This window comes from Montipora capricornis, chromosome 11 (assembly GCF_036669925.1).
Source record: "Montipora capricornis isolate CH-2021 chromosome 11, ASM3666992v2, whole genome shotgun sequence".
NCBI lineage: Eukaryota > Metazoa > Cnidaria > Anthozoa > Scleractinia > Acroporidae > Montipora > Montipora capricornis.
This window is the reverse complement of record NC_090893.1, coordinates 16,818,137-16,838,031: the sequence shown is the minus strand read 5'-3', so window position 1 is coordinate 16,838,031 and position 19,895 is coordinate 16,818,137. Positions and strand designations below refer to the sequence as shown.

The following is a 19,895-nucleotide window of genomic DNA, read 5'->3' as shown; positions in this document are numbered from 1 at the left end:
TCGGTTAGTGCGCCGCCTTGGTGCAAGAGGTCCCGAGTTCGATTCCCGGATCTCATATCCTTCTTTCGACTTCTTTCCTTTCAGAGTAGCTTAAATCAAGGGGCTAGGTCATGCTATTTTAGGTAATTTTGTTTAATATTGTTCATTATGAGCTCTAAACGTCAAATGGCAGAGCAAGAGTCTTTCATTTGCAAAATCACGGCCACATAACAACTGAAAATTATTTTCCAGCTGTGTAAATGACAATTTTGATATAGACTGATATCAATTTGAAAAAAGGTGGGCCGACGTTTTTTAAATTTACCCAAATTCAATCCATTTCAATCCTCTCCGGTTTTGTTCATCCATGTCCCTTCTTGGCTTCCCTGTGTTTTGTTAGAATTCTTCTATAGTTTTGAACAGTTATTTTGATATTTTAGTTAATTCTATGACCATTCGATCAGTGCTGAAATTGCCTAAAATTGCGTGACCTCGTTCCTTTAAATAGCTTTAAATAGCCGTAAAACGGAGCTCTGATGGAAGAGGGGGGGGGGGGGGGGGAAAAAAAATGAGCGCACCGTCGGTTTCCTGGGAGAATACCCTCTAGAGGGTAAAGGAATTACCGACGTTAAATAAGGTGTACCTTTACCTATCATATACGTGGGAAATTATTGAATGCTGATTGGCTTACACGAGGGCGCTTCAAGTAATCAAGGGGGCATGATTACTTGATTGTGACTGGTTATTACATATAAGTAACAGTTGATTAGCCAGAGCAAGCGAAGTTAAAAGAGAATCTTTCTTCCAGAATTTGACTCTGATAAAACTGCTTATTTCCCACGTATTAAACACGAAGACGCACTACATAAGTGGTCGCTTCACGCTCCGCTTTTCTTCGAATTCATGTAAGCACAAATGATTATCCAAGAGATCAACAAGCAGCAACAAACAGACGGAACCGTGGAGAGACATTTTCAGTGCCAGAAAATGTGATGGGGATTTAAAGAAAAGAACGATGGACAACTTCTTATGACATTTGACTGACACATTGCCCACAAGGGGCCTTACAGCGCACAAATTAATTAACACAGAGCCCTGTATGCGACTAAACTTGATTGACAAAATTAATCTTCCGAATGTGCCTAAGGCACCACGCCTTTTATAGCGCGTCTTCGTATTTAAATGCATTTTAAGCGCTATATTGTAAATTGCGCTATATTGCTATAAGGTTGTGAGACGGGGGCCTACGGTTTATAGTCCTTATCCAAGAGGACTTGAAAGTGTAATCATTTGCGGATGTCATTACAAACGCAGTACTGGAATTAAACTCACAGCCGGGATGATATCTGTTTACATACAATGCTTTTGTTATTCAAATATGCCAACCACAGAAACAAAAGACCCGTTGTTTCAACAACCAAGGAGGCTCTGGTTGGTACATTAATGACAATAGGTGACGTCAACGATATTTTCCCTATTAGGCCAAAATCAGGACGAGAGAGTACAGTTTCTTGTTCTTGGTTCCTAGCAGTCAAGGTATTGGCACAATTCTTGGTGCAGTATTCGAACCCGGCAGCCGCAAAACGTTGTTTATGCTTCCAATATTTGCTCAACTTCCCTTCAACGTTTGTTGGCGAAGGTTGAAACCGTTTAAATGTATGAGCCTGAAAACTCTACTGATTTATTGTGCAATCAGAATGAATTATGGACCACTCCGGTGGAATTTTTTTATTCTAAACTGAAAGTAAAAACATCTTTTGCACAAACCTTGCTTCATGCGACGAGAAGGGAAAGTACCACGATCCTCTTCCTGTTTTTCTTTGTAACTGACCTCGCAAACAGTAGTCGATGACCCGAACCACAATAACAAACATCTGCTTTGCAAGCAAATTATTATACACTATTACATGTCAGTTCTAATTAAAATATCACCACCTTTCGCAGGCTGGCTTTTCAGTAGTGTTATCTGCACAGGAGCGGGTTTCTATAGATTGTGCTAGCATAATTTGTGGCATAATTTGAGGACACTAGCAAAAATTTTTGCTGATTTCTAAAAGGTTGTTAAAGTATGTTCGTAAATAACATACTGTCCCAGACAAAAAGAGATATATGATTACTAACATGAAGAGTTCCATTAATAAAGACTATTATAGATTTTTTAGACTTAATTTCGCATATTTGCAAAAGGAATAATTTTAAGAAAAGTGGCATAATGTGCAAAGAATGAGCATAACCTTAGCATAACTTGGGCAAAAATAGGCAGTTTTATTAGCATAATATGCTACTGGTACAATCTTTAAATGCCTACACAGGGGCCCCTGTATCATGCTTATTACTTCAAACCAAGTCACCGTTAGAACCGAACCGAACTCGAATAGATAAGCGAAGTGCTCGTTCGAGGTGTGGAAAACTGATTACTCATCACACCCCGACAAGAAAGATTGTTTCACCACGCTGCAGACCTTACAGGGGATGGGTTGTGAGCTTATTTCGGAAAAACTTTGTAAGTTCATGTTTGTTCAAAAATCCTACCCTTTAGGTTGTTTTGTTAGATAAACTTCAAATAACTTTAAACTGGCTTTAAATATGCTGAAGATACACATGTGGGAGGGGAGAGAGCAAGGGCCTAGTACTAAGAGGGAGGAGGTAATTTTGTCCTTATCCCCAAATCGCATATGACGAAATCTCTAAAAAATCCGAGGCACTGTGAATTAAAGAGACCCGAATCAGTGATGAAATAAGAGTCATTTTCAATTTGATCCTCTTTCCGTAATAAAAAAAAAAATCTTCACTAAGAGTAAGCGAATAAAATCAAAATGCAACGGAGTATCCATTTGTTACACTCCTCGGGCAAAATAGTGCATTAATTAAATTACTCTCGGACGGTGATGCTGTAAGTTGCATTCGCTGTTTCAGAAGTGTATTGAGTGCATTACCAACATCAAGCAAGTTGACCCAAAGATAAAGGGCTTATTACATTACAGCTAGGAAAACAGGACTCATTGAAACTTCCAAGCACCGGTTTACGCCATAAATTTGAGATCATTTCCTCATATGACGTCAAATCCACCAAATCAGTTCAGGGGTTTTCCCATATCAAGTCATATATAAAGTGAGACTTACTTAAGGTTGAAAAAGCAGGTCTAGTCCGAATAGGCCCACCGTTCCCGCAGGGATGGACATGGCTTTCAACAGGTCTGGTAAGTACGATAGCTGTTCATTTTCAGAGCAATGTGCTTTCTTGGAACTCTTGGACGAATATTGAAACATAACGTGAAGAGGATTGTTTGTTATGGAAGTGTTGGAATTTAGCTGATCTTTGATTACGAGGAAGTTGTTTAAGCGCTTAAGTCAGCCGATGTAATTTTGTTCTTCTTTGCTAATTTGCCCGTTTGCTAAGTCTTTCGTCCTTAGCATTTTGGAAACTTAGAATAGACAGATGTTTAGCGATTCTCCAATACATTTCAATATTTTGATCACCAATTATTATCTCGTTGAAGGACAGGACTTACTGTGGTACACCTTACACCGGCAGACATTGTTCTTTCTGTTATTATGGAACCCTTTTCGCATTTAATTGGCCTCATTCATTAATTAATAAGGTTCTATAAACTGAGCTGTTTAAAGATAAGGAAATATCATCAATACATGCCAGCGATAGTGCATGAACACACACTTACTGCTCACGTTCGACAACTCCAGCCAAATTAACATTTGAAGTGGAGTGTATGTCTTAAGATCTGCCGGAGATAAGGGATAACATTATCAGTATCAACCACATACTTATAACAAAATATACAAATCCTCTTGTTCGACTATTTATAAGGAAAATTCTAACAGAAAGAAAGGCATTTAATTGAATTCTTGTTCTAGGGCTACCAATATTTAATTTTGCGCAAGTGCCTATAAAAAGGGGAAATTGCGAAAATTAGGGAGCAGCATTCCTACACACGAGTTGAAACATGAAACATCACGAAGATATCGAAAGTACAAAATCACGGGGAAACGTTCATGCATGAGAAACAGTCGATTTCCGTGAGCCTATGGCGAATAAAATTACCTTTTATGAGGTTTCTTTCTGTTACTTTTTGATCCACTTAAAGTTTAACACATAAAATGACAGCCACGAGGAGTCATTCGGCGTTATTCTAAAGCGTCGCACACCAAATTTCAAAGTTGCCTCAATGCTTGGTAGGCTCAACCCACCACCCCTTCCCTTAACGCTTTCCCCACCCCTCCCCCCTCCCCTAATTTTTAATAGCCTTACGAAATAAGTTAAGGTTATTTATGTGTTTTCAATTGGGTGGGAAAATACCCGAAGCTTTCGTGATCTATGAAACACTCTAGAAGACCTCCGTGTGATATAAAAGAATTGCGGTTTGACCTTGAATCTAACACTAATGTACTGACAAATAATCGCTTTGTAGTTATTCACAAAACTGAAGAGCGCATCGTCAGCGATCAGGCAAAAACATGACAAAAATAGAGCCCATGTTACACTAGACAATTTCTAGTGCAACTTGTCTCCTAAATTCGTTGCGACACAATGTGAGCAATATTAAATCCCTAGGTGCAACATTCCCTGAGGAGACATTGATAACTCTCGAGAAGCCGTCGAGTATTTCAATCATTACGTAGTGAAACATCTCTCTTACAACTTCAGTGTACTGCCGGAACGTTTTCATTTTTCGGTAATCAGCCAATGAAAACGTTCCTGTGAATTCACGTTATCAGTGATAGCGAAACCAGTTACAAGAACTGTTGCACATTGTGATACTAGTCGAGAAAAATGACACGCCATCTAAGACTTGATCAGGGGTAAAATTGCAAGAAATATTAGTTCAGTATGTAAGCGCCTGTATTACTAGGATGTTCACTTTCCCTGAAAAATGAAGCTCTAAAACCGTCCAGAAAGAGTCTAGAGTTCAACGCAAATGTAGTATTGACAAAGGTTTATAGGAGGTGCATAATATGTGTTTTTAAATGGCTACATTTCGGAGATTCGGTCTACCAGGCAGTGAATAATTAATTATGGAGGAATGAGAACCAATGGACCGACGCTCTATCCCAGAATCCTGCACTTTATCTGTACTTTTCTGTGAAGACAGAAACGAGAACTCTTTTTTGAATTCCTGGCCATAGCTTGATCAGATGGCCTGCAACTATTTAGAGGGTGCATTAAGGAAAGGGGGAAAGAATTGATCACGCTTCACTACAGGAAAATGATCATTTTTACATTTCTCTGGCAGTAAAATTGACATTTAAAGTTTCCCGGAATTTCTTTTTTTTTTTACCCTGCTACAACTGAACTACTACATACTGTGATGAATCTTGGAAGTAGTACACACCCCTAAGGTTCTTCAAATCTAAATAAAACAGGTTTCACGACGAAATAAAAAGCCATCAGTTCATAATTCACGAAAAATATAAAAAAACAAAACAAAACAAACAAAAAAACAAAAGGCAATTCACGGCAATGGATAATTTGCAATCCATTATATATATTTATAGCCTTAAATTTCATTGGGTCGCATATTACGTCTGATCAAGCATTTGGCCATGACTCGAATCCCACCTTATAAACCTTGTTAAAACAGCCCAATTTTATGGAGTCAATAAAATAATAAAATGATGTTTGTTCTAAAATCCTACACTTTTTGTAAAATAGGCATGTGGGAGCGTTAGCAAGTATTTGGTTTCAAAGATGGAGGTGAAAGAGCAAGTGCTTAGTACTAAGAGGGAGGAGGTAATTTTCTTAGTTACCCTCAAATTGCATATGACGAAATCCCTAAAAAAACTGTGGATTTCCCCATATCCTGCGATATGTAAAGTGAGAATTACTTAAGATTAAAGAGGCAGCTCTAGTCAAATAGGCCCACCATTCCCGCAGGGATGGACATGGCTTTCAACAGGTCTGGTAAGTACGATAGCTGTTCATTTTCAGAGCAATGTGCTTGCTTGGACGAATATTGAAACATAATGTAAAGAGGATGATTTGTTATGGAAGTGGTGGAATTTAGCTGATCTTTGATTACGAGGAAGTTGTTTAAGCGCTTAAGTCAGCCGATGTAGACTTGTTCTCCTTTGCTAATTTGCCCGTTTGCTAAGTCTTTCGTCCTTAGCATTTTGGAAACTTAGAATAGACAGATGTTTAGCGATTCTCCAATACATTTCAATATTTTGATCACCTATTATTATCTCGTTGAAGGACAGGACTTACTGTGGTACACCTTACACCTGCAGACATTGTTCTTTTTGTTATTATGGAACCCTTTTCACATTTAATTGGCGTCATTCATTATTTAAATAAGGTTCTATAAACTAAGCTGTTTAAAGATAAGGAAATATCATCAATACATGCCAGCAATAGTGAACACACACTTACTGCTCACGTTCGAAAACTCCAGCGAAATTAACATTTGAAGTGGAGTGTATGTCTTAAGATCTGCCAGAGATAAGGGATAACATTATCAGTATCAACCACATACTTATAACAAAATATACAAATCCTCTTGTTGGACTATTTATAAGGAAAATTCTAACAGAGAGAAAGGCATTTAAAAAGTGCCCATAAAAAGGGAAAGTTGCAAAAATTAGGGAGCAGCGTTCCTACACACGAGTTGAAACATGAAACATCACGAAGATATCGAAAGTACAAAATCGCAGGGAAACGTCATGCATGAGAAACTTAACCCGTCGATTTCCGTGAGCCTGTGGCGAATGAAGTTACCTTTTATGAGGTTTCTTTCTGTTACTTTTTGATCCACTAAATGTTTAACGCATAAAATGACAGCCACGAGGAGTCATTCGGCGTTATTCTAAAGCGTCGCACACCAAAATGTCAAAGTTGCCTCAATGCTTGGTAGGCTCAACCCACCACCCCTCCCCCCAACGCTTTCCCTACCCCTCCCCCCTTCCCTAATTTTTAATAGCCTTACGACATCAGTTAAGGTTATTTATGTGTTTTCAATTGGGTGGGAAAATACCCGAAGATTTCGTGATCTATGGAGTATTCTAGAAGACCTCCATGTGATGAAAAAGAATTGCGGTGTGACCTTGAATCTAAGACGAATGGGGTGACAAATAATCGCTTTGTAATTAATTACAAAACTGAAGAGCGCATCGTCAGGGATTAGGCATGACAAAAATAGAGCCCATGTTACACTAGACAATTTCTAGTGCAACTTGTCTCCTAAATTCGTTACGCACAAGGTGAACAATAAAAAAATCGCTTTTTGCAACATTCCCCGAGGAGACATGGATAACTCTGGAGAAGCCTTCTAGTATTTCAATCATTACGTAGTGAAACATCTCTCTTACAACTTCATTGCACTGCTGAAACGTTTTCATTTTTTGGTAATCAGCCAATGAAAACGTATAAGATTGAGGACTTGGCAATGAAAACGTTCCCGTGAGCTCACATTATCACTGATAGCGAAACCAGTTACAAGAACTGTTGCACATTGTGATAATAATAGAGCAAAATGACACACCATGTAAGACTTGATCAGGCGTAAAATTGCAAGAAATGTTCAGTTAATATAGGCGCCTGTATTTTTAGGGTGTTCACTTTCCCTGAAGAATGAAGCTCTAAAACCGTTTAGAAAGAGTCTAGAGTTCAACGCAAATGTAGTATTGACAAAGGTTTATAGGAGGTGCATAATATGTGTTTTTAAATAGCTACATTTCGGAGATTCTATCTACCAAGCAGTGAATCATTTTGGAATAATGAGAATAACAAAACTAAGGGACCGACGCTCTATCCCAGAATCCTGCACTTTATCTGTACTTTTCCGAGAAGACGGAAACGAGAACTTTTCTTCGTGGGAAAAGCTTGATCAGATGGCACGCAACCATTTAGCGCGTGCATTAACGAAAGGGGACAGTAATGATCAAACCTCACTACAGTAAAAGGGTCTTTTTTACATTTCTCTGACAATAAAATTGACATTTCTCGTTTCACGGAAAATCAAAAAAGGTTTTTTTTTACCCGTCTACAATCACAGTGCGAGCAGAGCCTCTCTAAAACTCACCAGAGGGAAAAAAAGAGAGGCTCTGCAGAAAACGTGTCAAGTCTTTTAAGTCAGCGCAGCCCAAGTTTCTGGGCTGGTCACTCCGGTCAAACCGGTTTAGGCAAACTCGCGCATCATATTTTAGACCAGGCGAAGGTCAAAATCGATCCTTGAGTAATTCCCTCAGAACAGAAATCAACATGGCGTCTTGAAGCGCGATCGAGACTTGGCCTGGGTTTGAAACTGTCTCCAAGCAACGGCCTGCGCATATTCAAAAAGAAGATTTTTCAGATCTTAAAACCGCGCTTTGAAAATTTATTTGTTTTCTTACCAGTATAGTCGTAACGTAGTACACATTCCAAAGCAGTCTTTGTTGATTCACTATGAGTATAGACACAAAATCACCTGATCAATCTGTGGCACAACAACTGACAACAACGACTGCACACGAACTTGCACTATCACTTATAGCCGAGGTGAAATCTCCGAGGAATCTCCGATGACGTAATGGTCTTAATTAATCTGGAACTGTCATCAGGATATCTATGGGTATGAAAGATACAATAATAACACTTTTAACAACTTACAGCTTTCTTTCCTAAAAGTCGCGATTAAATTTAATTGTTTTTTTACACGAGTAAAAGGCCTAGCAAAGTAGTCGTCACACGCGTCACTTAATATAAGAATTACGTTATCCACGGCTTTGTTTTGTACGGTGGTTATTTCCCAACCAATGAAAGTTGAAACGTCGACGCATTCGATGGATGACATAATGACTTTTTATGTATTCAATACTCGCTTCGAATCAACCGCTTAAATAACACAAAAAGGCAATATATTTTGTACTCAATAAAGAGTGGAATATTCATAAAATTTTAAGTACATTAACGTTTTAACAGCCTTTGGCGAATACCTGTAAACATCATAAGTTGCGTGATTCGAAGTGCCACTGACTATATGGCCAAATAAAAAATTTGGACTGCTCACCAACAAAACTAAATTTTATCTGTTTTCTTACCACTATAGTCGCAACGTAGTACGCATTCCAAAGCAGTCCTTGTTGATTCACCAAAATCACTTGATCAACGGTAGCACAACAAACTGACAACAACGGCTGCACACATAGTTATTGCACCATTACTTATAGCCGTTGTCAAATATCCGATTGCACCATCAGTCGTAGCCGTTGAGAAATCTCCGATGACGTCATAGTCTTAGCTTTCTTTCTTAAAAGTCACGATTACATGTTTCAATAAGACACAATTTTATATATTTTGTTGAAAATAAAGAGCGGACTGTATTCATAGAATTTTAAGTACATTAACGTTTTAACAGCTTTTTGGCGAATAAACATCCGTGACTGGAAGTCCCACTGACTATGTGGCCGAGTGGAAGTCTGGTTCAGCTCTCCGATAAAACGAAAATAAATAAATAAATAAATAAACCGATTGCAGAGCAAGAACCGCGCTCGGCCCATGGCCGCGCGGTTAATAAAAACTTGACACGATTTCTGCAGCGTCCTTTCTTTCTCGTCGGGTTAAGAAAGGCTCTGCTAGCAGGGTGGTCTACAATCTGTTTCACTTGAGAATTACTACGTACCATCATGAGCACATTTCCCCAAGGCTATTGCGACTTCTTGGTCGAAATCGTGGAAAATTCCGAAGGTCAAAAATGACGTTTAAGTAACGCAATGTATTTCGATACGCAATATATCTTTTTACAGTTGTGTGCTTAGTTACCTGGCCTTTAAATGAAAGTGAGGGTGAAGTTGACCCTGTTATGATACAGACCACTCTCCTTTTCTTATATTAATGATGTTGTTGTCATGCTAATTAGGTTCAGTTGACACATTGGCTTCCATAGTTTCGTCGGAGTGCACGACCACTTCAGGTATGTAAGTGAACTTTACAAAGGGAAGTAGCAGGGCAAGATGGAGACCAACCATTCAGGCAACAATTCATATCATTAGTAAACATAAAGGCTGACAATACGACGTGACACTCGCACTTACCTGGACAAAAGGATCACTTCTATACACTGAGGATTACCTCACCATATCACCTATAACCCGCACTTCAAAGATAATTTTATACTTTTTTTTCTTCTGTTGTGCTGCTGAAACTTACAAAGGGTCCTTAAATTAATCATTTTTGGTGACGCGCAGTTAAGGAACAAAAACGTCACAACAGCGCATTCTTGTGACTTTGCTTGCCTAGAAAGCGCGTTCTACATTTAAACACACTCCTTTGTCGTCCATTGCCAAACAACAACTGTTTCTCCAGTTAATGTTGTTCCTCGTAGCAGAATAGTCTTAGACGAATGGAGCTTTATGGACTTTCATGGACTTAGTGATATTTACTCAGGAAGCTCTACTCACTCGAAAGTGAAAATTGGAATTTTTCAGGAGAGGGGAAACCGGAGAACCTGGAGAAAAACCTCGGCAAACTTAAACCCACATATGGCCACGAGCCCAGAATCGAACATGGGTCACATTGGTGGGAGGCGAGTGCTATCACCACTGCGCCATCCCTTTTAAAGTTAAAGTTTTATGGAATTCTCTTGATTTCTATCAAATTCAATGGATTTTCTTGGTGTTCTTTGAGTCCCAATGATGGAACTGCATGAACAAGGATAAATGCTATATGAATATCTGTGTGGGAAATTCTATATGGAAATCCATGATCAAAAGAAAAAAAATATTTCCCCACGAAAACCTCAATGACGACTATGCTCCTTTGTTCTCCCTATAGACAACACATCAAATTCTCTCACTCCGTCTGAGTTTTCTCAGTCTGGAGAGGACAGACAAGATGAGGAATTCCCGCTACAAGATACTAATACTCCGTGGCAAGTCGGTAGTCTTCAGCCAGGATCCTACTGTATGTTCAGATACTCCCCACTTCAGAGGGAAGAAAGAAGTTCCCAATGGGATCCGAAACCAAGCAAAGGAATTATGTCACAGAAAGGTACGATAATAAGAGACTTCTAAGTTTTTTTTTTACAGTGTAAACATCATTGTCAAAACGGAAACGTTACTCGATAGTCATTAAATTCTTTTGTCAAAGAGATCAGTTTTAACGAGGAATGGCCACTATCACTACACCAACCTTCTTCAAAGCACTAACCTGAGGCATTTTTTTCGTTTTCAATTAAGTTTTATTATTTTAAACAACAATTTTAGGGTGCGATGGCTGTCAGCGGATCATGAAGTCATTCTTTCAAAACCCAGAAAAATTCATCCAGAAGATGGACACGGCTTGCGGCTTGTACAAAGAACGCCTTGAACAATTTATTCTACTTGAAATTCTTTCATATCTAGAAGAATCATGGGGTAGATGCTCCGAGTTAAACAAACGCGTTTACAAGGATCTGGCCAAACTAAGCCACAGTGTTAGCGGTGGTCAAGTCGTGAGACATTCCCTACAACTGCTTCTTCATCTCATCTGCAAAGATAATTTTGAAAGGGGCCATGGGAGTCTACTAGAACTGGAAGGAATCATGAGATCGTCCATTTTTTCAGACAAAGGGGTATTTAGGAGAGACGGACAATGCGAAAGAACTCTTAAACTCCATGTGTATAGTCGTATCCTGTCATTGCTCTTAAAGCCCGAAGTTCTGCAAGATGAGCTGCTCGTGACAGAACAGGAAAACGATCTGAAAAGGACTGTGGAAGAACTACAAAGACATCAAAAGCAACTGAAATACAAAAAGAAGGATATCCTTCGTTATTCCATAGAGTTTACTATCATGCTATTTTCGCATTCCAGTCTCTTAAATCCTAGCAAAAGTTTGCCAACAGGTGGCAGAATGGTAAGTTTCCTGGAGGAATGCCAAGAGTTCTGTGTAAATCCGAGAAAAGAGAGCAAGGATTTAACTCTTCTTGAAACACTGCGAAAAAAGAAGAAAAATCTACCGTGGGATGAGCTGCACAGCATTTTGTACCATCTGCACGGAAAGGTTCGTACACTTACAAATTGATAATCATTGTCTGAGTTCTCATGCCATACCGTGCCTTTTGGCCCTTTATGGCAAGCTAGTACGCCTCGTTATAAGAAGAAATCATCACAAAACAACAGGTAGTAGACACAAGCTGTTCCTGACTGATTTCAAAACTAAACTAACAGCGCAACGTGATCCACTAGGGCTCTTTTGTCAAGGGTTGTAACTAACTGCTGCACACCGGCAAAGGATTCTTTATTCGAATCTTTGGGTATGGACTCCAGATTAAGAATACGGCTTTTCAAAAGAATGCAAACGGGTTCTTTAAGCAACATTTTTATTTATCCTGAAATCCAAAACACCGTTTTTATAATTTGGCAGAATATGGGAATAACATTTTCAAAAAAAACAAAACAAAATTCACGCTGTCTGCAAGAATTTGTCTTCACAGCTGCTAAGCATGCAAGCGCGCTCTCGATCCAAAGTTCGGTCCAAAATTGCTCTCGTCATGGTGCACGGCCAAAAACTGAAGGATTGGGACGAGCGATGATCCCCGATTGGCCCGTATCCTTTTGACGCTGCGCAACATTTTGTAAGATGATGTCTTTACGGAGCTAAACAACTCAAGAGATTAGCAACGACTCTTCATATGAGCACGGCCACGAAATGATTTCCATTTTCTGTACGCACAGAACTGTTAATTGTTAACAGTTGTTTGATTTCAAAGGCATGATGTAGTTTATTCTCTGGTCATAGGTCCACAGTGAGCGTCCTAATCCAAAAATGGATACTGAAAGACGAGCAATGATACTGATCAGACTGATTGTGGAAGCTTTTCTTGAGGGAGGTGGTGGAGAAGAATGGCAGTTTTGCCTGGCCATATCATTGCTCCTCGTCGAGATCGCAAAAAACAATATCACGAAAGGTGATACAGTAAAAAATTGCTCTGCCATCTATTGATAAACAGAATATGAGTATTTGGTTTTTCTTCGGATGGCAAAGCAATGTTCAAACGGTGGTGTTATCTCGAAACTCCAGCGAAAATGTGTGATGTTCCAAATCGACTATAACATGAGGGTCCCCAATAGGGTTCTTCAATCCCGCCATCGCGACCAAAACTTTCCCTTCATCCCGAAATCCCGAACGTTTTTATCGGCCAATCCTGATCCCGGTATGACGTCACAGTATGATGTTCAAACCTCCACGTTCGATATATCAATAGTCACACATGGCTACGAGGCTTTAAGGTTAAATTATTTGAATATTGTTTCGTTTAGAAATCTCCTTTAAGGACGGTGCCTACTATTGTTATTGCGCATACGTTCTGCGCATCTCCAGATACTAGGGTTTTCTATCGGTGATGCTCACAAATGCAGGGATATTTTTGAGCGGTTTAAAACTATGCAGAAAAAGTAGATCTTCGTAAGTACTCTTGGTATCGAAAAAGAAAATTGGGGGTAAACCATAATATCATATCATATATCTTTCTTTACCCTCGGATTTTAGAGTAGCTTGGTGTAGCTAATATCTCCGAGCATTTACCCTCCCGACCATGATACACCACAGAAGACAGACCGCAACACCGGGAACTACATGCCCTACTCTTTGCGATAAGTGTGTGGGTTCTTTTACGTCCCACAGGATTATGAACATTGAAGGGTTATGAGACGGGGCCTACGGCTTATCGTCCTTATCAGAAAAGACTAGGGAGTCTAACCATTTGCAGATGTAATTACAAAGGCAGCACTTTCTCCTCAGTTATTTAAAACCCTGAGTGTTGGTCCGGCCGGGGTTGAACTCACGACCTCCCGCGTGACAGCCCGGTGCTCAACCAACTGTGCCACCGGTGCGCATTCTATAGAGATAAGTAAGCTTCAATTTGCGAAAGTACGCCATACATTCCTTTGTATTTTGGAGCCTTTAACAAATATTGTTCATGAATTATCTTTGAAAAAGGCGTGGTTACTCCCAATTTTCTTTTTGGATTTCAATAACACTTATTAACATCTACCTTTCCGACATAATCATGAATCGGGGCAAAAAAACCTTTGAATTAGTAGGCACCGTCCTTAAGCTTGAGACTTGTGAACAGATATGAGCCGTAAAATTTCACGACAAAGCCTCGTAGCCATGCCTGAATATTGATATATAGAACTCGGGCTATTACAACTACAGTTGATTTAGAATACGCTTTGTTCGTCTTTTCCACCAACCTACATGATCCAATAGACTTTTCTCCAAAATGGCGGCCGAGAATTCAAATAAGTTAAAATTAAAAACTAATACCAGAAATAGAAAGACAACCTTTACTTTAGTAACCCTGCAAAGTTTCGGCATATCAGGAGTAATATCAGCTGCGAAAATGTAAGTTGAAAAATGAGAAATTTACAGAAGTTTGTATGATTGGGGGTACGGCTTGTACCCCCAGTCATATACAAAAAACTTTAAATTTGCCAAATTTCAACTTATATTTTCTCAGCTGATATAAAACCTTATACGCTTAAACTTTGCAGGGTTACTAAAGTAAAGGTGCTCCTTCTATTTCTGCTCTTTTCTATTTTTTGACTCATTCAAATCCACTGCCGACATTTTGGAGAAGGGTCTATTGACAGTTTCAGTGAAACCGAAATGATGTCATTCATTGAACAACAACCCACAATTAAATTCAAGGCTGAAATTTCAGACACAGAAACGACATTACAAAGGCGAACAGTACAAGAGCAACCCAGTCATTGATGTGCGCACACACTTCAACCCTACTGAAACACTTCAATACACGCACTTCTCGTGCTCGCATACCAGGAGTCAAAAAAGACTTCATAAAAAGCGAGGATCTGAGACTTCTCAGAACATATTATAGAATTTTTGAAGAACTCATCCAAAATTTTAAATCACGCCAACGTAAAAGAAGTTCGCCCGAGAATCTTGTTGTTCAAATGACCCCATCAGAAGTGCAACTTCAAACGCCACAGGAAAGCAAACGAACAAGAACGAACGAGAGCGACAACCATTGCTCAAAGAAATCTACAAAAACCCGCCCCTCATATGTTACAAAGGAGGACGGTCAATCAAAGATATACTCGTGAGACAGTGTCAAATTACAAAACTGAAAGGCTAAACACGCGCTAGTGAGTAGTGTAGGACTCACTCACTAACTGCCGTCCACTAAAATTTCCGGTCGTTTCCGTCTTTGCCGACGGCGAAAGTTTCGTCAGAAAGCTAGGATCTCGGGGCTTCAAAGTGACGATTTCCAGCATTCCGCTTATTAATAACGCTGAATCCCGCGTCCGGTCTATAAATGCAATCCCGAATCCTGAGCCCATGTTTCTGTAGAATCCCGAATTCCGGGCTCCAAAAAAGCCAAATCCCGGATCCCGAAAAAAAAAACCTATTGGGGACCCTCCGACACGTAAACTTCTAGTCGAAGACAGAACCATAAGATGCTTTTTAGGCTAAAAAAATACTACACTAAGATGAAGGAAACCGAACTTAAGAAATTAAGATGTCTTCTCGAAGCAACAGCTGAGAGTTTCCGTGTATACCTTTGGTTTAATGAAAAGGAAAGAGAACGCATTTTCAGTGAGCTAACTAGAACTGTTTTGCTTTTGTCAACAGAGATGAGGCAGGAGGCAGCTGGTACTTTAGTTTGCCTTCTTATAGATAAGAAGGTACGGAAGAGGCCCGAATGCAGAGTGGTTGTAGAGAAAAGAGCTTCAGAGCTTCTCTTTAGCTCTGATCCGGAGATCAGGAAGATGATGATCCACTTCCTGTCCCACAACCAGCAGGAAGCGCAAGCACTTTTAATAGAGCGGCATATCGAACACCTATCCTCGATTTACAAAACACAAACCCTGGAGATAAACAAGACGATGGTAAGCCAAAGCGCCGAGTGCTTTATCTGCACGGGAATGTTTCAACGGAAAAAGGTAAATCTAGTGGAGCTAAATTGCTATTGTCAAGAAAGCTGTTGTTGAGATTCTTCTTCATATGGCATTTGACACAAAGAAGTAAAGTTAAGACTTCTGCTACTCTAAAGGGAGTAGTGAAGCGCTTTTTGCGTCACCTTAACTCCAAAGCGCATCACAATAGACTGTATTGATAAATGGCGGTCAAGAAATTATTCTTTTGTCTTTGTGCTAATCATCCTAACTAGCCTTACTTTGAAACAAATTCTTTTGAATTTTGCTCGTGTTTACGAGGGTAGTTAGGATGATTAGCATAAAGACAAAAGAATAATTACTTAGCTGCCATTTATGAATACGGGCTATACCTTCGGGAGAACTTATTGACTGGTCTATATTTTAGGCGCAATTTTCTGCTCTATCTGCGTTCATTCAGTATTAATACTTCCTCTTCCAAAGTCTCAGTATGAAATAAAAAAGTGCTCGGACGAGGGGCATGATTGACTCGAGGAGGAGGGTGGGGGGAAAGGTATTGCGCCTCTTGTAAGTATCAAGAAACCTTTCTCTTTCTTACCACTTTCATAAACCATACCCAGCCTCTCCCACCCTACCAAACGCTTTGACATATCAAGTGCAGATACAACGTCTATTTAAATGCTTTGAGGTCACGAATCCTTCCCTTGGAAAAACATCATGCTGTTGGCCATTAAATTGACAGAAGGCATTTGCAAATCAGTTCTTCCCATTGATTGACGATGTACCATGTTGCCAGGTGGCCATCAAAGTAACAAAAACTATCTCCTGGCAGACAATCCAGATCTATTTTAGGAGCAATTTTCTGTTCTATCTGCGTTCATAAAGTACAATTCCTCTTTGGAAGGTCTCAGTATGAACTAAAAAGTGTCACATATGCTAGGGCGAGGGAGATGATTAAGACGAGGAGAGGGGAGGGGGAGGGGGGGGGTTGGTGTGGGAAAAGGGCGACAATTATAGCACCTCTTAAGTATCAAGAAACCCTTGTTTTTCTTAACACTTGCATAAACCACACCTAACCCCTCCCACCCTAACAAACATTTTGACGTCTAAAGTACAGATGAAGGTGTTAATGTCACTGATCTCTCCCTTGGAAAAATGTTCATAATTGTGAATTTCCCATTGATTGATGCATTTTTCCAGGTGGCTGTCAAAGTTTTGAACGTCAAGAAAAATCATCTCCTGGCAGACAATCCAGATTTCGAGGCAAGAAGGCGACTAATTTACGAAGCTGACAACATGAGACGACTAAGTGAATCTCAGCATCCAAACTTTCCTGTCCTCCTTGGTTTCGACACTATAAATATGCCCTTCCATATCATCACTGCGTTTGAAAAATGGGGTAACCTCCAGCATTTTCTTCAACTCCGCCGAGATAAGGAACCGTATGTTCAGCCGGTTGATCTTCTCAAGATGCTTATTGGCATTTGCCGTGCCCTGTCGCACATAGAAGCCCTGGGACTGGTGCACCGTTGTGTCAACGCGGAAAACATTCTTGTGGGAGACAACTTTGAGTGCAAATTAAGTGGATTGCACTCCTTGCGTCCCCTTACATTTGAGGAAAGAGATCAAGGTATTGCTTTAAAACACATGTTAATTTAATTTGACCAGTCCTATATGATCCAATTGGGAGAATATCACTTCCTGTTTACCAATTTCTACCTCCACTCAAAAGCTCACCCATTGACTCATAGGAATGAGATTAAAAGATTTCACTCTGTCTAACAGACAACAGACAGACAGGAGGCAGTGTTAGGAGGCAGTGTGGCCCAGTGGTTAGGGCGCGTGCCTTGAGATCCGGAGATCCCGGGTTCAAGACCCTCTCTGACCACTCGTTGAATTTGATCCTGGTAGTCCCTGGTTCAACTTCTCGGCTGCACTTGTAAATAGCCAACTGGTTTACCTCCGGCCAGCTGGGATTCTTAATAGTTGTAGTTGTTGTGTTCTGTTGTTTCGTTGATTCATTGGCCCTGAAAAGCCCCTATGGGGAGAGGTCAATTAAGTATGTATGTATGTATGTACGGACGGTTTTACTCGCCAATGGGGGTCCTATTCCATCAAATACCGAAAATGCCTTGATTAGGTTTCAGACTAATATTCTACACTTATGGAAGTGCTAATAAACGAATGAGAGAAGTCATCCTCGTACTTATCTGGACAATTTAAACAATTGTATCTAAAAGACACATCTGACAAATTCAGGTGGCTTCGACGGGATTGGAACCCATGACCTCAGCGATGCCGTTGCAATGCTCTACGAACTGAGCTATGAAGTCACATAGTTGGAAGCAAGTCAATTTTTGATGAGCTCGTTTGATTCGTTCAGGAATTACTAATAGTTAAAGGGGTTAAACTTTAATTCTTGCTGTAACACAATAATAATGACATAAAAAAAAAGCATAAAGTCCAACAAGGAGTAGGCTTTCGACATATACTAAAACATATACACTGGGAGTTCATGTTTGTTCATAAGAAATAAGGATCGTTGATTCATTTTTCCGTCACTCTTCCAGCAAACTTGTTATATGAGGGTTATACTTCACTTTCAAGTGAAAAGATTCCCCAGTATATTGGAAAGCCTACAGATGAGGATCTCCCAGTGAGATTGCAGGCACCAGAGTGCCTGACTAGTCATCGCTTCTCTACTGCTTCCGACGTTTGGGCCTTCGGGGTTGTAATGTATGAAGTGCTTACCTACGGCTGCACTCCATACCGGCACCTTTTGGATGACGAAGAGGTTTCTCACCAAGTAAGTATTCGATTTGGATACAGTTCATGTTAATAAAAAACGGAATAACGTTGCACAAGAAATAAGTCAAAGTTTGGCGTTTGAAATCCAGTCCCAGTTCATTCTCAAAGAGCATTTTTATAGTTATTCATATATATGGCACACTCAATCTCACCAATCGCACTTTCAAGATTCTAATTTACTCGAAATACAAACGGCGCTGAAGCAAGTAATGCTTAAAATATTAGCTAAAAACTCAGCTATAAAAATCGCTTACGAGCGCCTTGACGTGAAAACAGTGTGTTTAACTACTATTTTACTTAAAAGTTGTCGGGTTTTCCTGAAGTGAACTCAAAATTTAAATTCAAAAAGCGAAATAGCCTTTCAAAACGCGGTACGACGGAAGGGCTTGTGGAACTCGAAACGTAGTGAACTTGGACTAGTTGAACTTGAGTGGAGGCAAAACCTTCTGGTAACGAGGACGACATTTGCAACAAGGCTTGTGTGCAGACTACAAGGCCTCTCTGGTCTGGTTTATGAGGCAATGGACAACACACAAGAGCTGCTTTCTCATAACGATCCAATCAAATAAGAAATTGTAAAGGACTGCTTGCAATTCCAGTTTTTTGAGACAAAAATAGAGCTTTCACCTCAAAATAGTATACTCCTAATCTCTATACACCGACGTGGCCTCCTTTCGTATACTGAGCCACGGTTACAACAATAATGGATCACAAACTTAATAGATTGCTTGCACGGAATAGCTGCTAACACACCCTTTCACCTTCTTTTTTTACAAGATTATAGACCTTAAACAAATTGTACCCCGGGAGAGTTGCCTCGAAAAGAGCGAGTATGAGCTGATAAAGAAGTGCTGCAAATGGGAATGCGCACTTAGACCCAGATTTACTGACATCACTTATGAGCTTGACCAAATTATCCAGCACTCAGGTAATAGAGGATTGATATTTTGCTTTTCTGAAGTATCTGTGCTTTCCTGCCTTGGGAAAACACAAAGAAGCATTGAGCACACTCAAACAATGAAAAAACTCCTGAACATGTTTTACGGGTCGTAGAGAGTTTGACAGCCATGCCACGCTGAGGTGGCCCAGGGAGCCTAAGCACGCGAAGTTTTTGAGGCAACAAGGCAGAAACAACTGTCCAAAGCTGCCTCAACTTTGGTCATATATGCGCATGCCAAGATGGCAGTTGAACCGCGCTGTCACTGTTAACAATTTTTTCCTTGCCATATAAAATACACGATCTACTATTTATTTTGGCTTTGCTTCTTTATTGCTTTGT

The 19,895-nt window shown here is 39.9% G+C and overlaps 2 protein-coding genes across 6 annotated transcripts in view; both read left to right on the top strand.

Annotated features, from left to right (window-relative positions):
* Positions 1–19,895, top strand: part of LOC138022848 (uncharacterized) — an 84,117-nt gene that overhangs the window by 51,506 nt on the left and 12,716 nt on the right. The gene's annotated exons all lie outside the window — the stretch shown is intronic.
* LOC138022849 (uncharacterized) overlaps positions 3,092–19,895 on the top strand; it is a 27,907-nt gene continuing 11,103 nt past the window's right edge. For 2 of the 5 annotated variants that reach the window (XM_068869832.1, XM_068869830.1), the window contains exons 1-9: positions 5,872–5,896; positions 9,828–9,881; positions 10,742–10,957; positions 11,173–11,948; positions 12,687–12,855; positions 15,546–15,856; positions 17,009–17,438; positions 18,379–18,614; positions 19,394–19,544. In XM_068869832.1, coding sequence (XP_068725933.1) covers positions 5,872–5,896; positions 9,828–9,881; positions 10,742–10,957; positions 11,173–11,948; positions 12,687–12,855; positions 15,546–15,856; positions 17,009–17,438; positions 18,379–18,614; positions 19,394–19,544 — 2,368 coding nt within the window. Of the gene's footprint in view, positions 3,180–5,647; positions 5,726–5,871; positions 5,897–9,827; positions 9,882–10,741; positions 10,958–11,172; positions 11,949–12,686; positions 12,856–15,545; positions 15,857–17,008; positions 17,439–18,378; positions 18,615–19,393; positions 19,545–19,895 lie in introns of those variants that run through there. The other 3 variants (XM_068869833.1, XM_068869834.1, XM_068869831.1) reach the window with 3 other exon arrangements.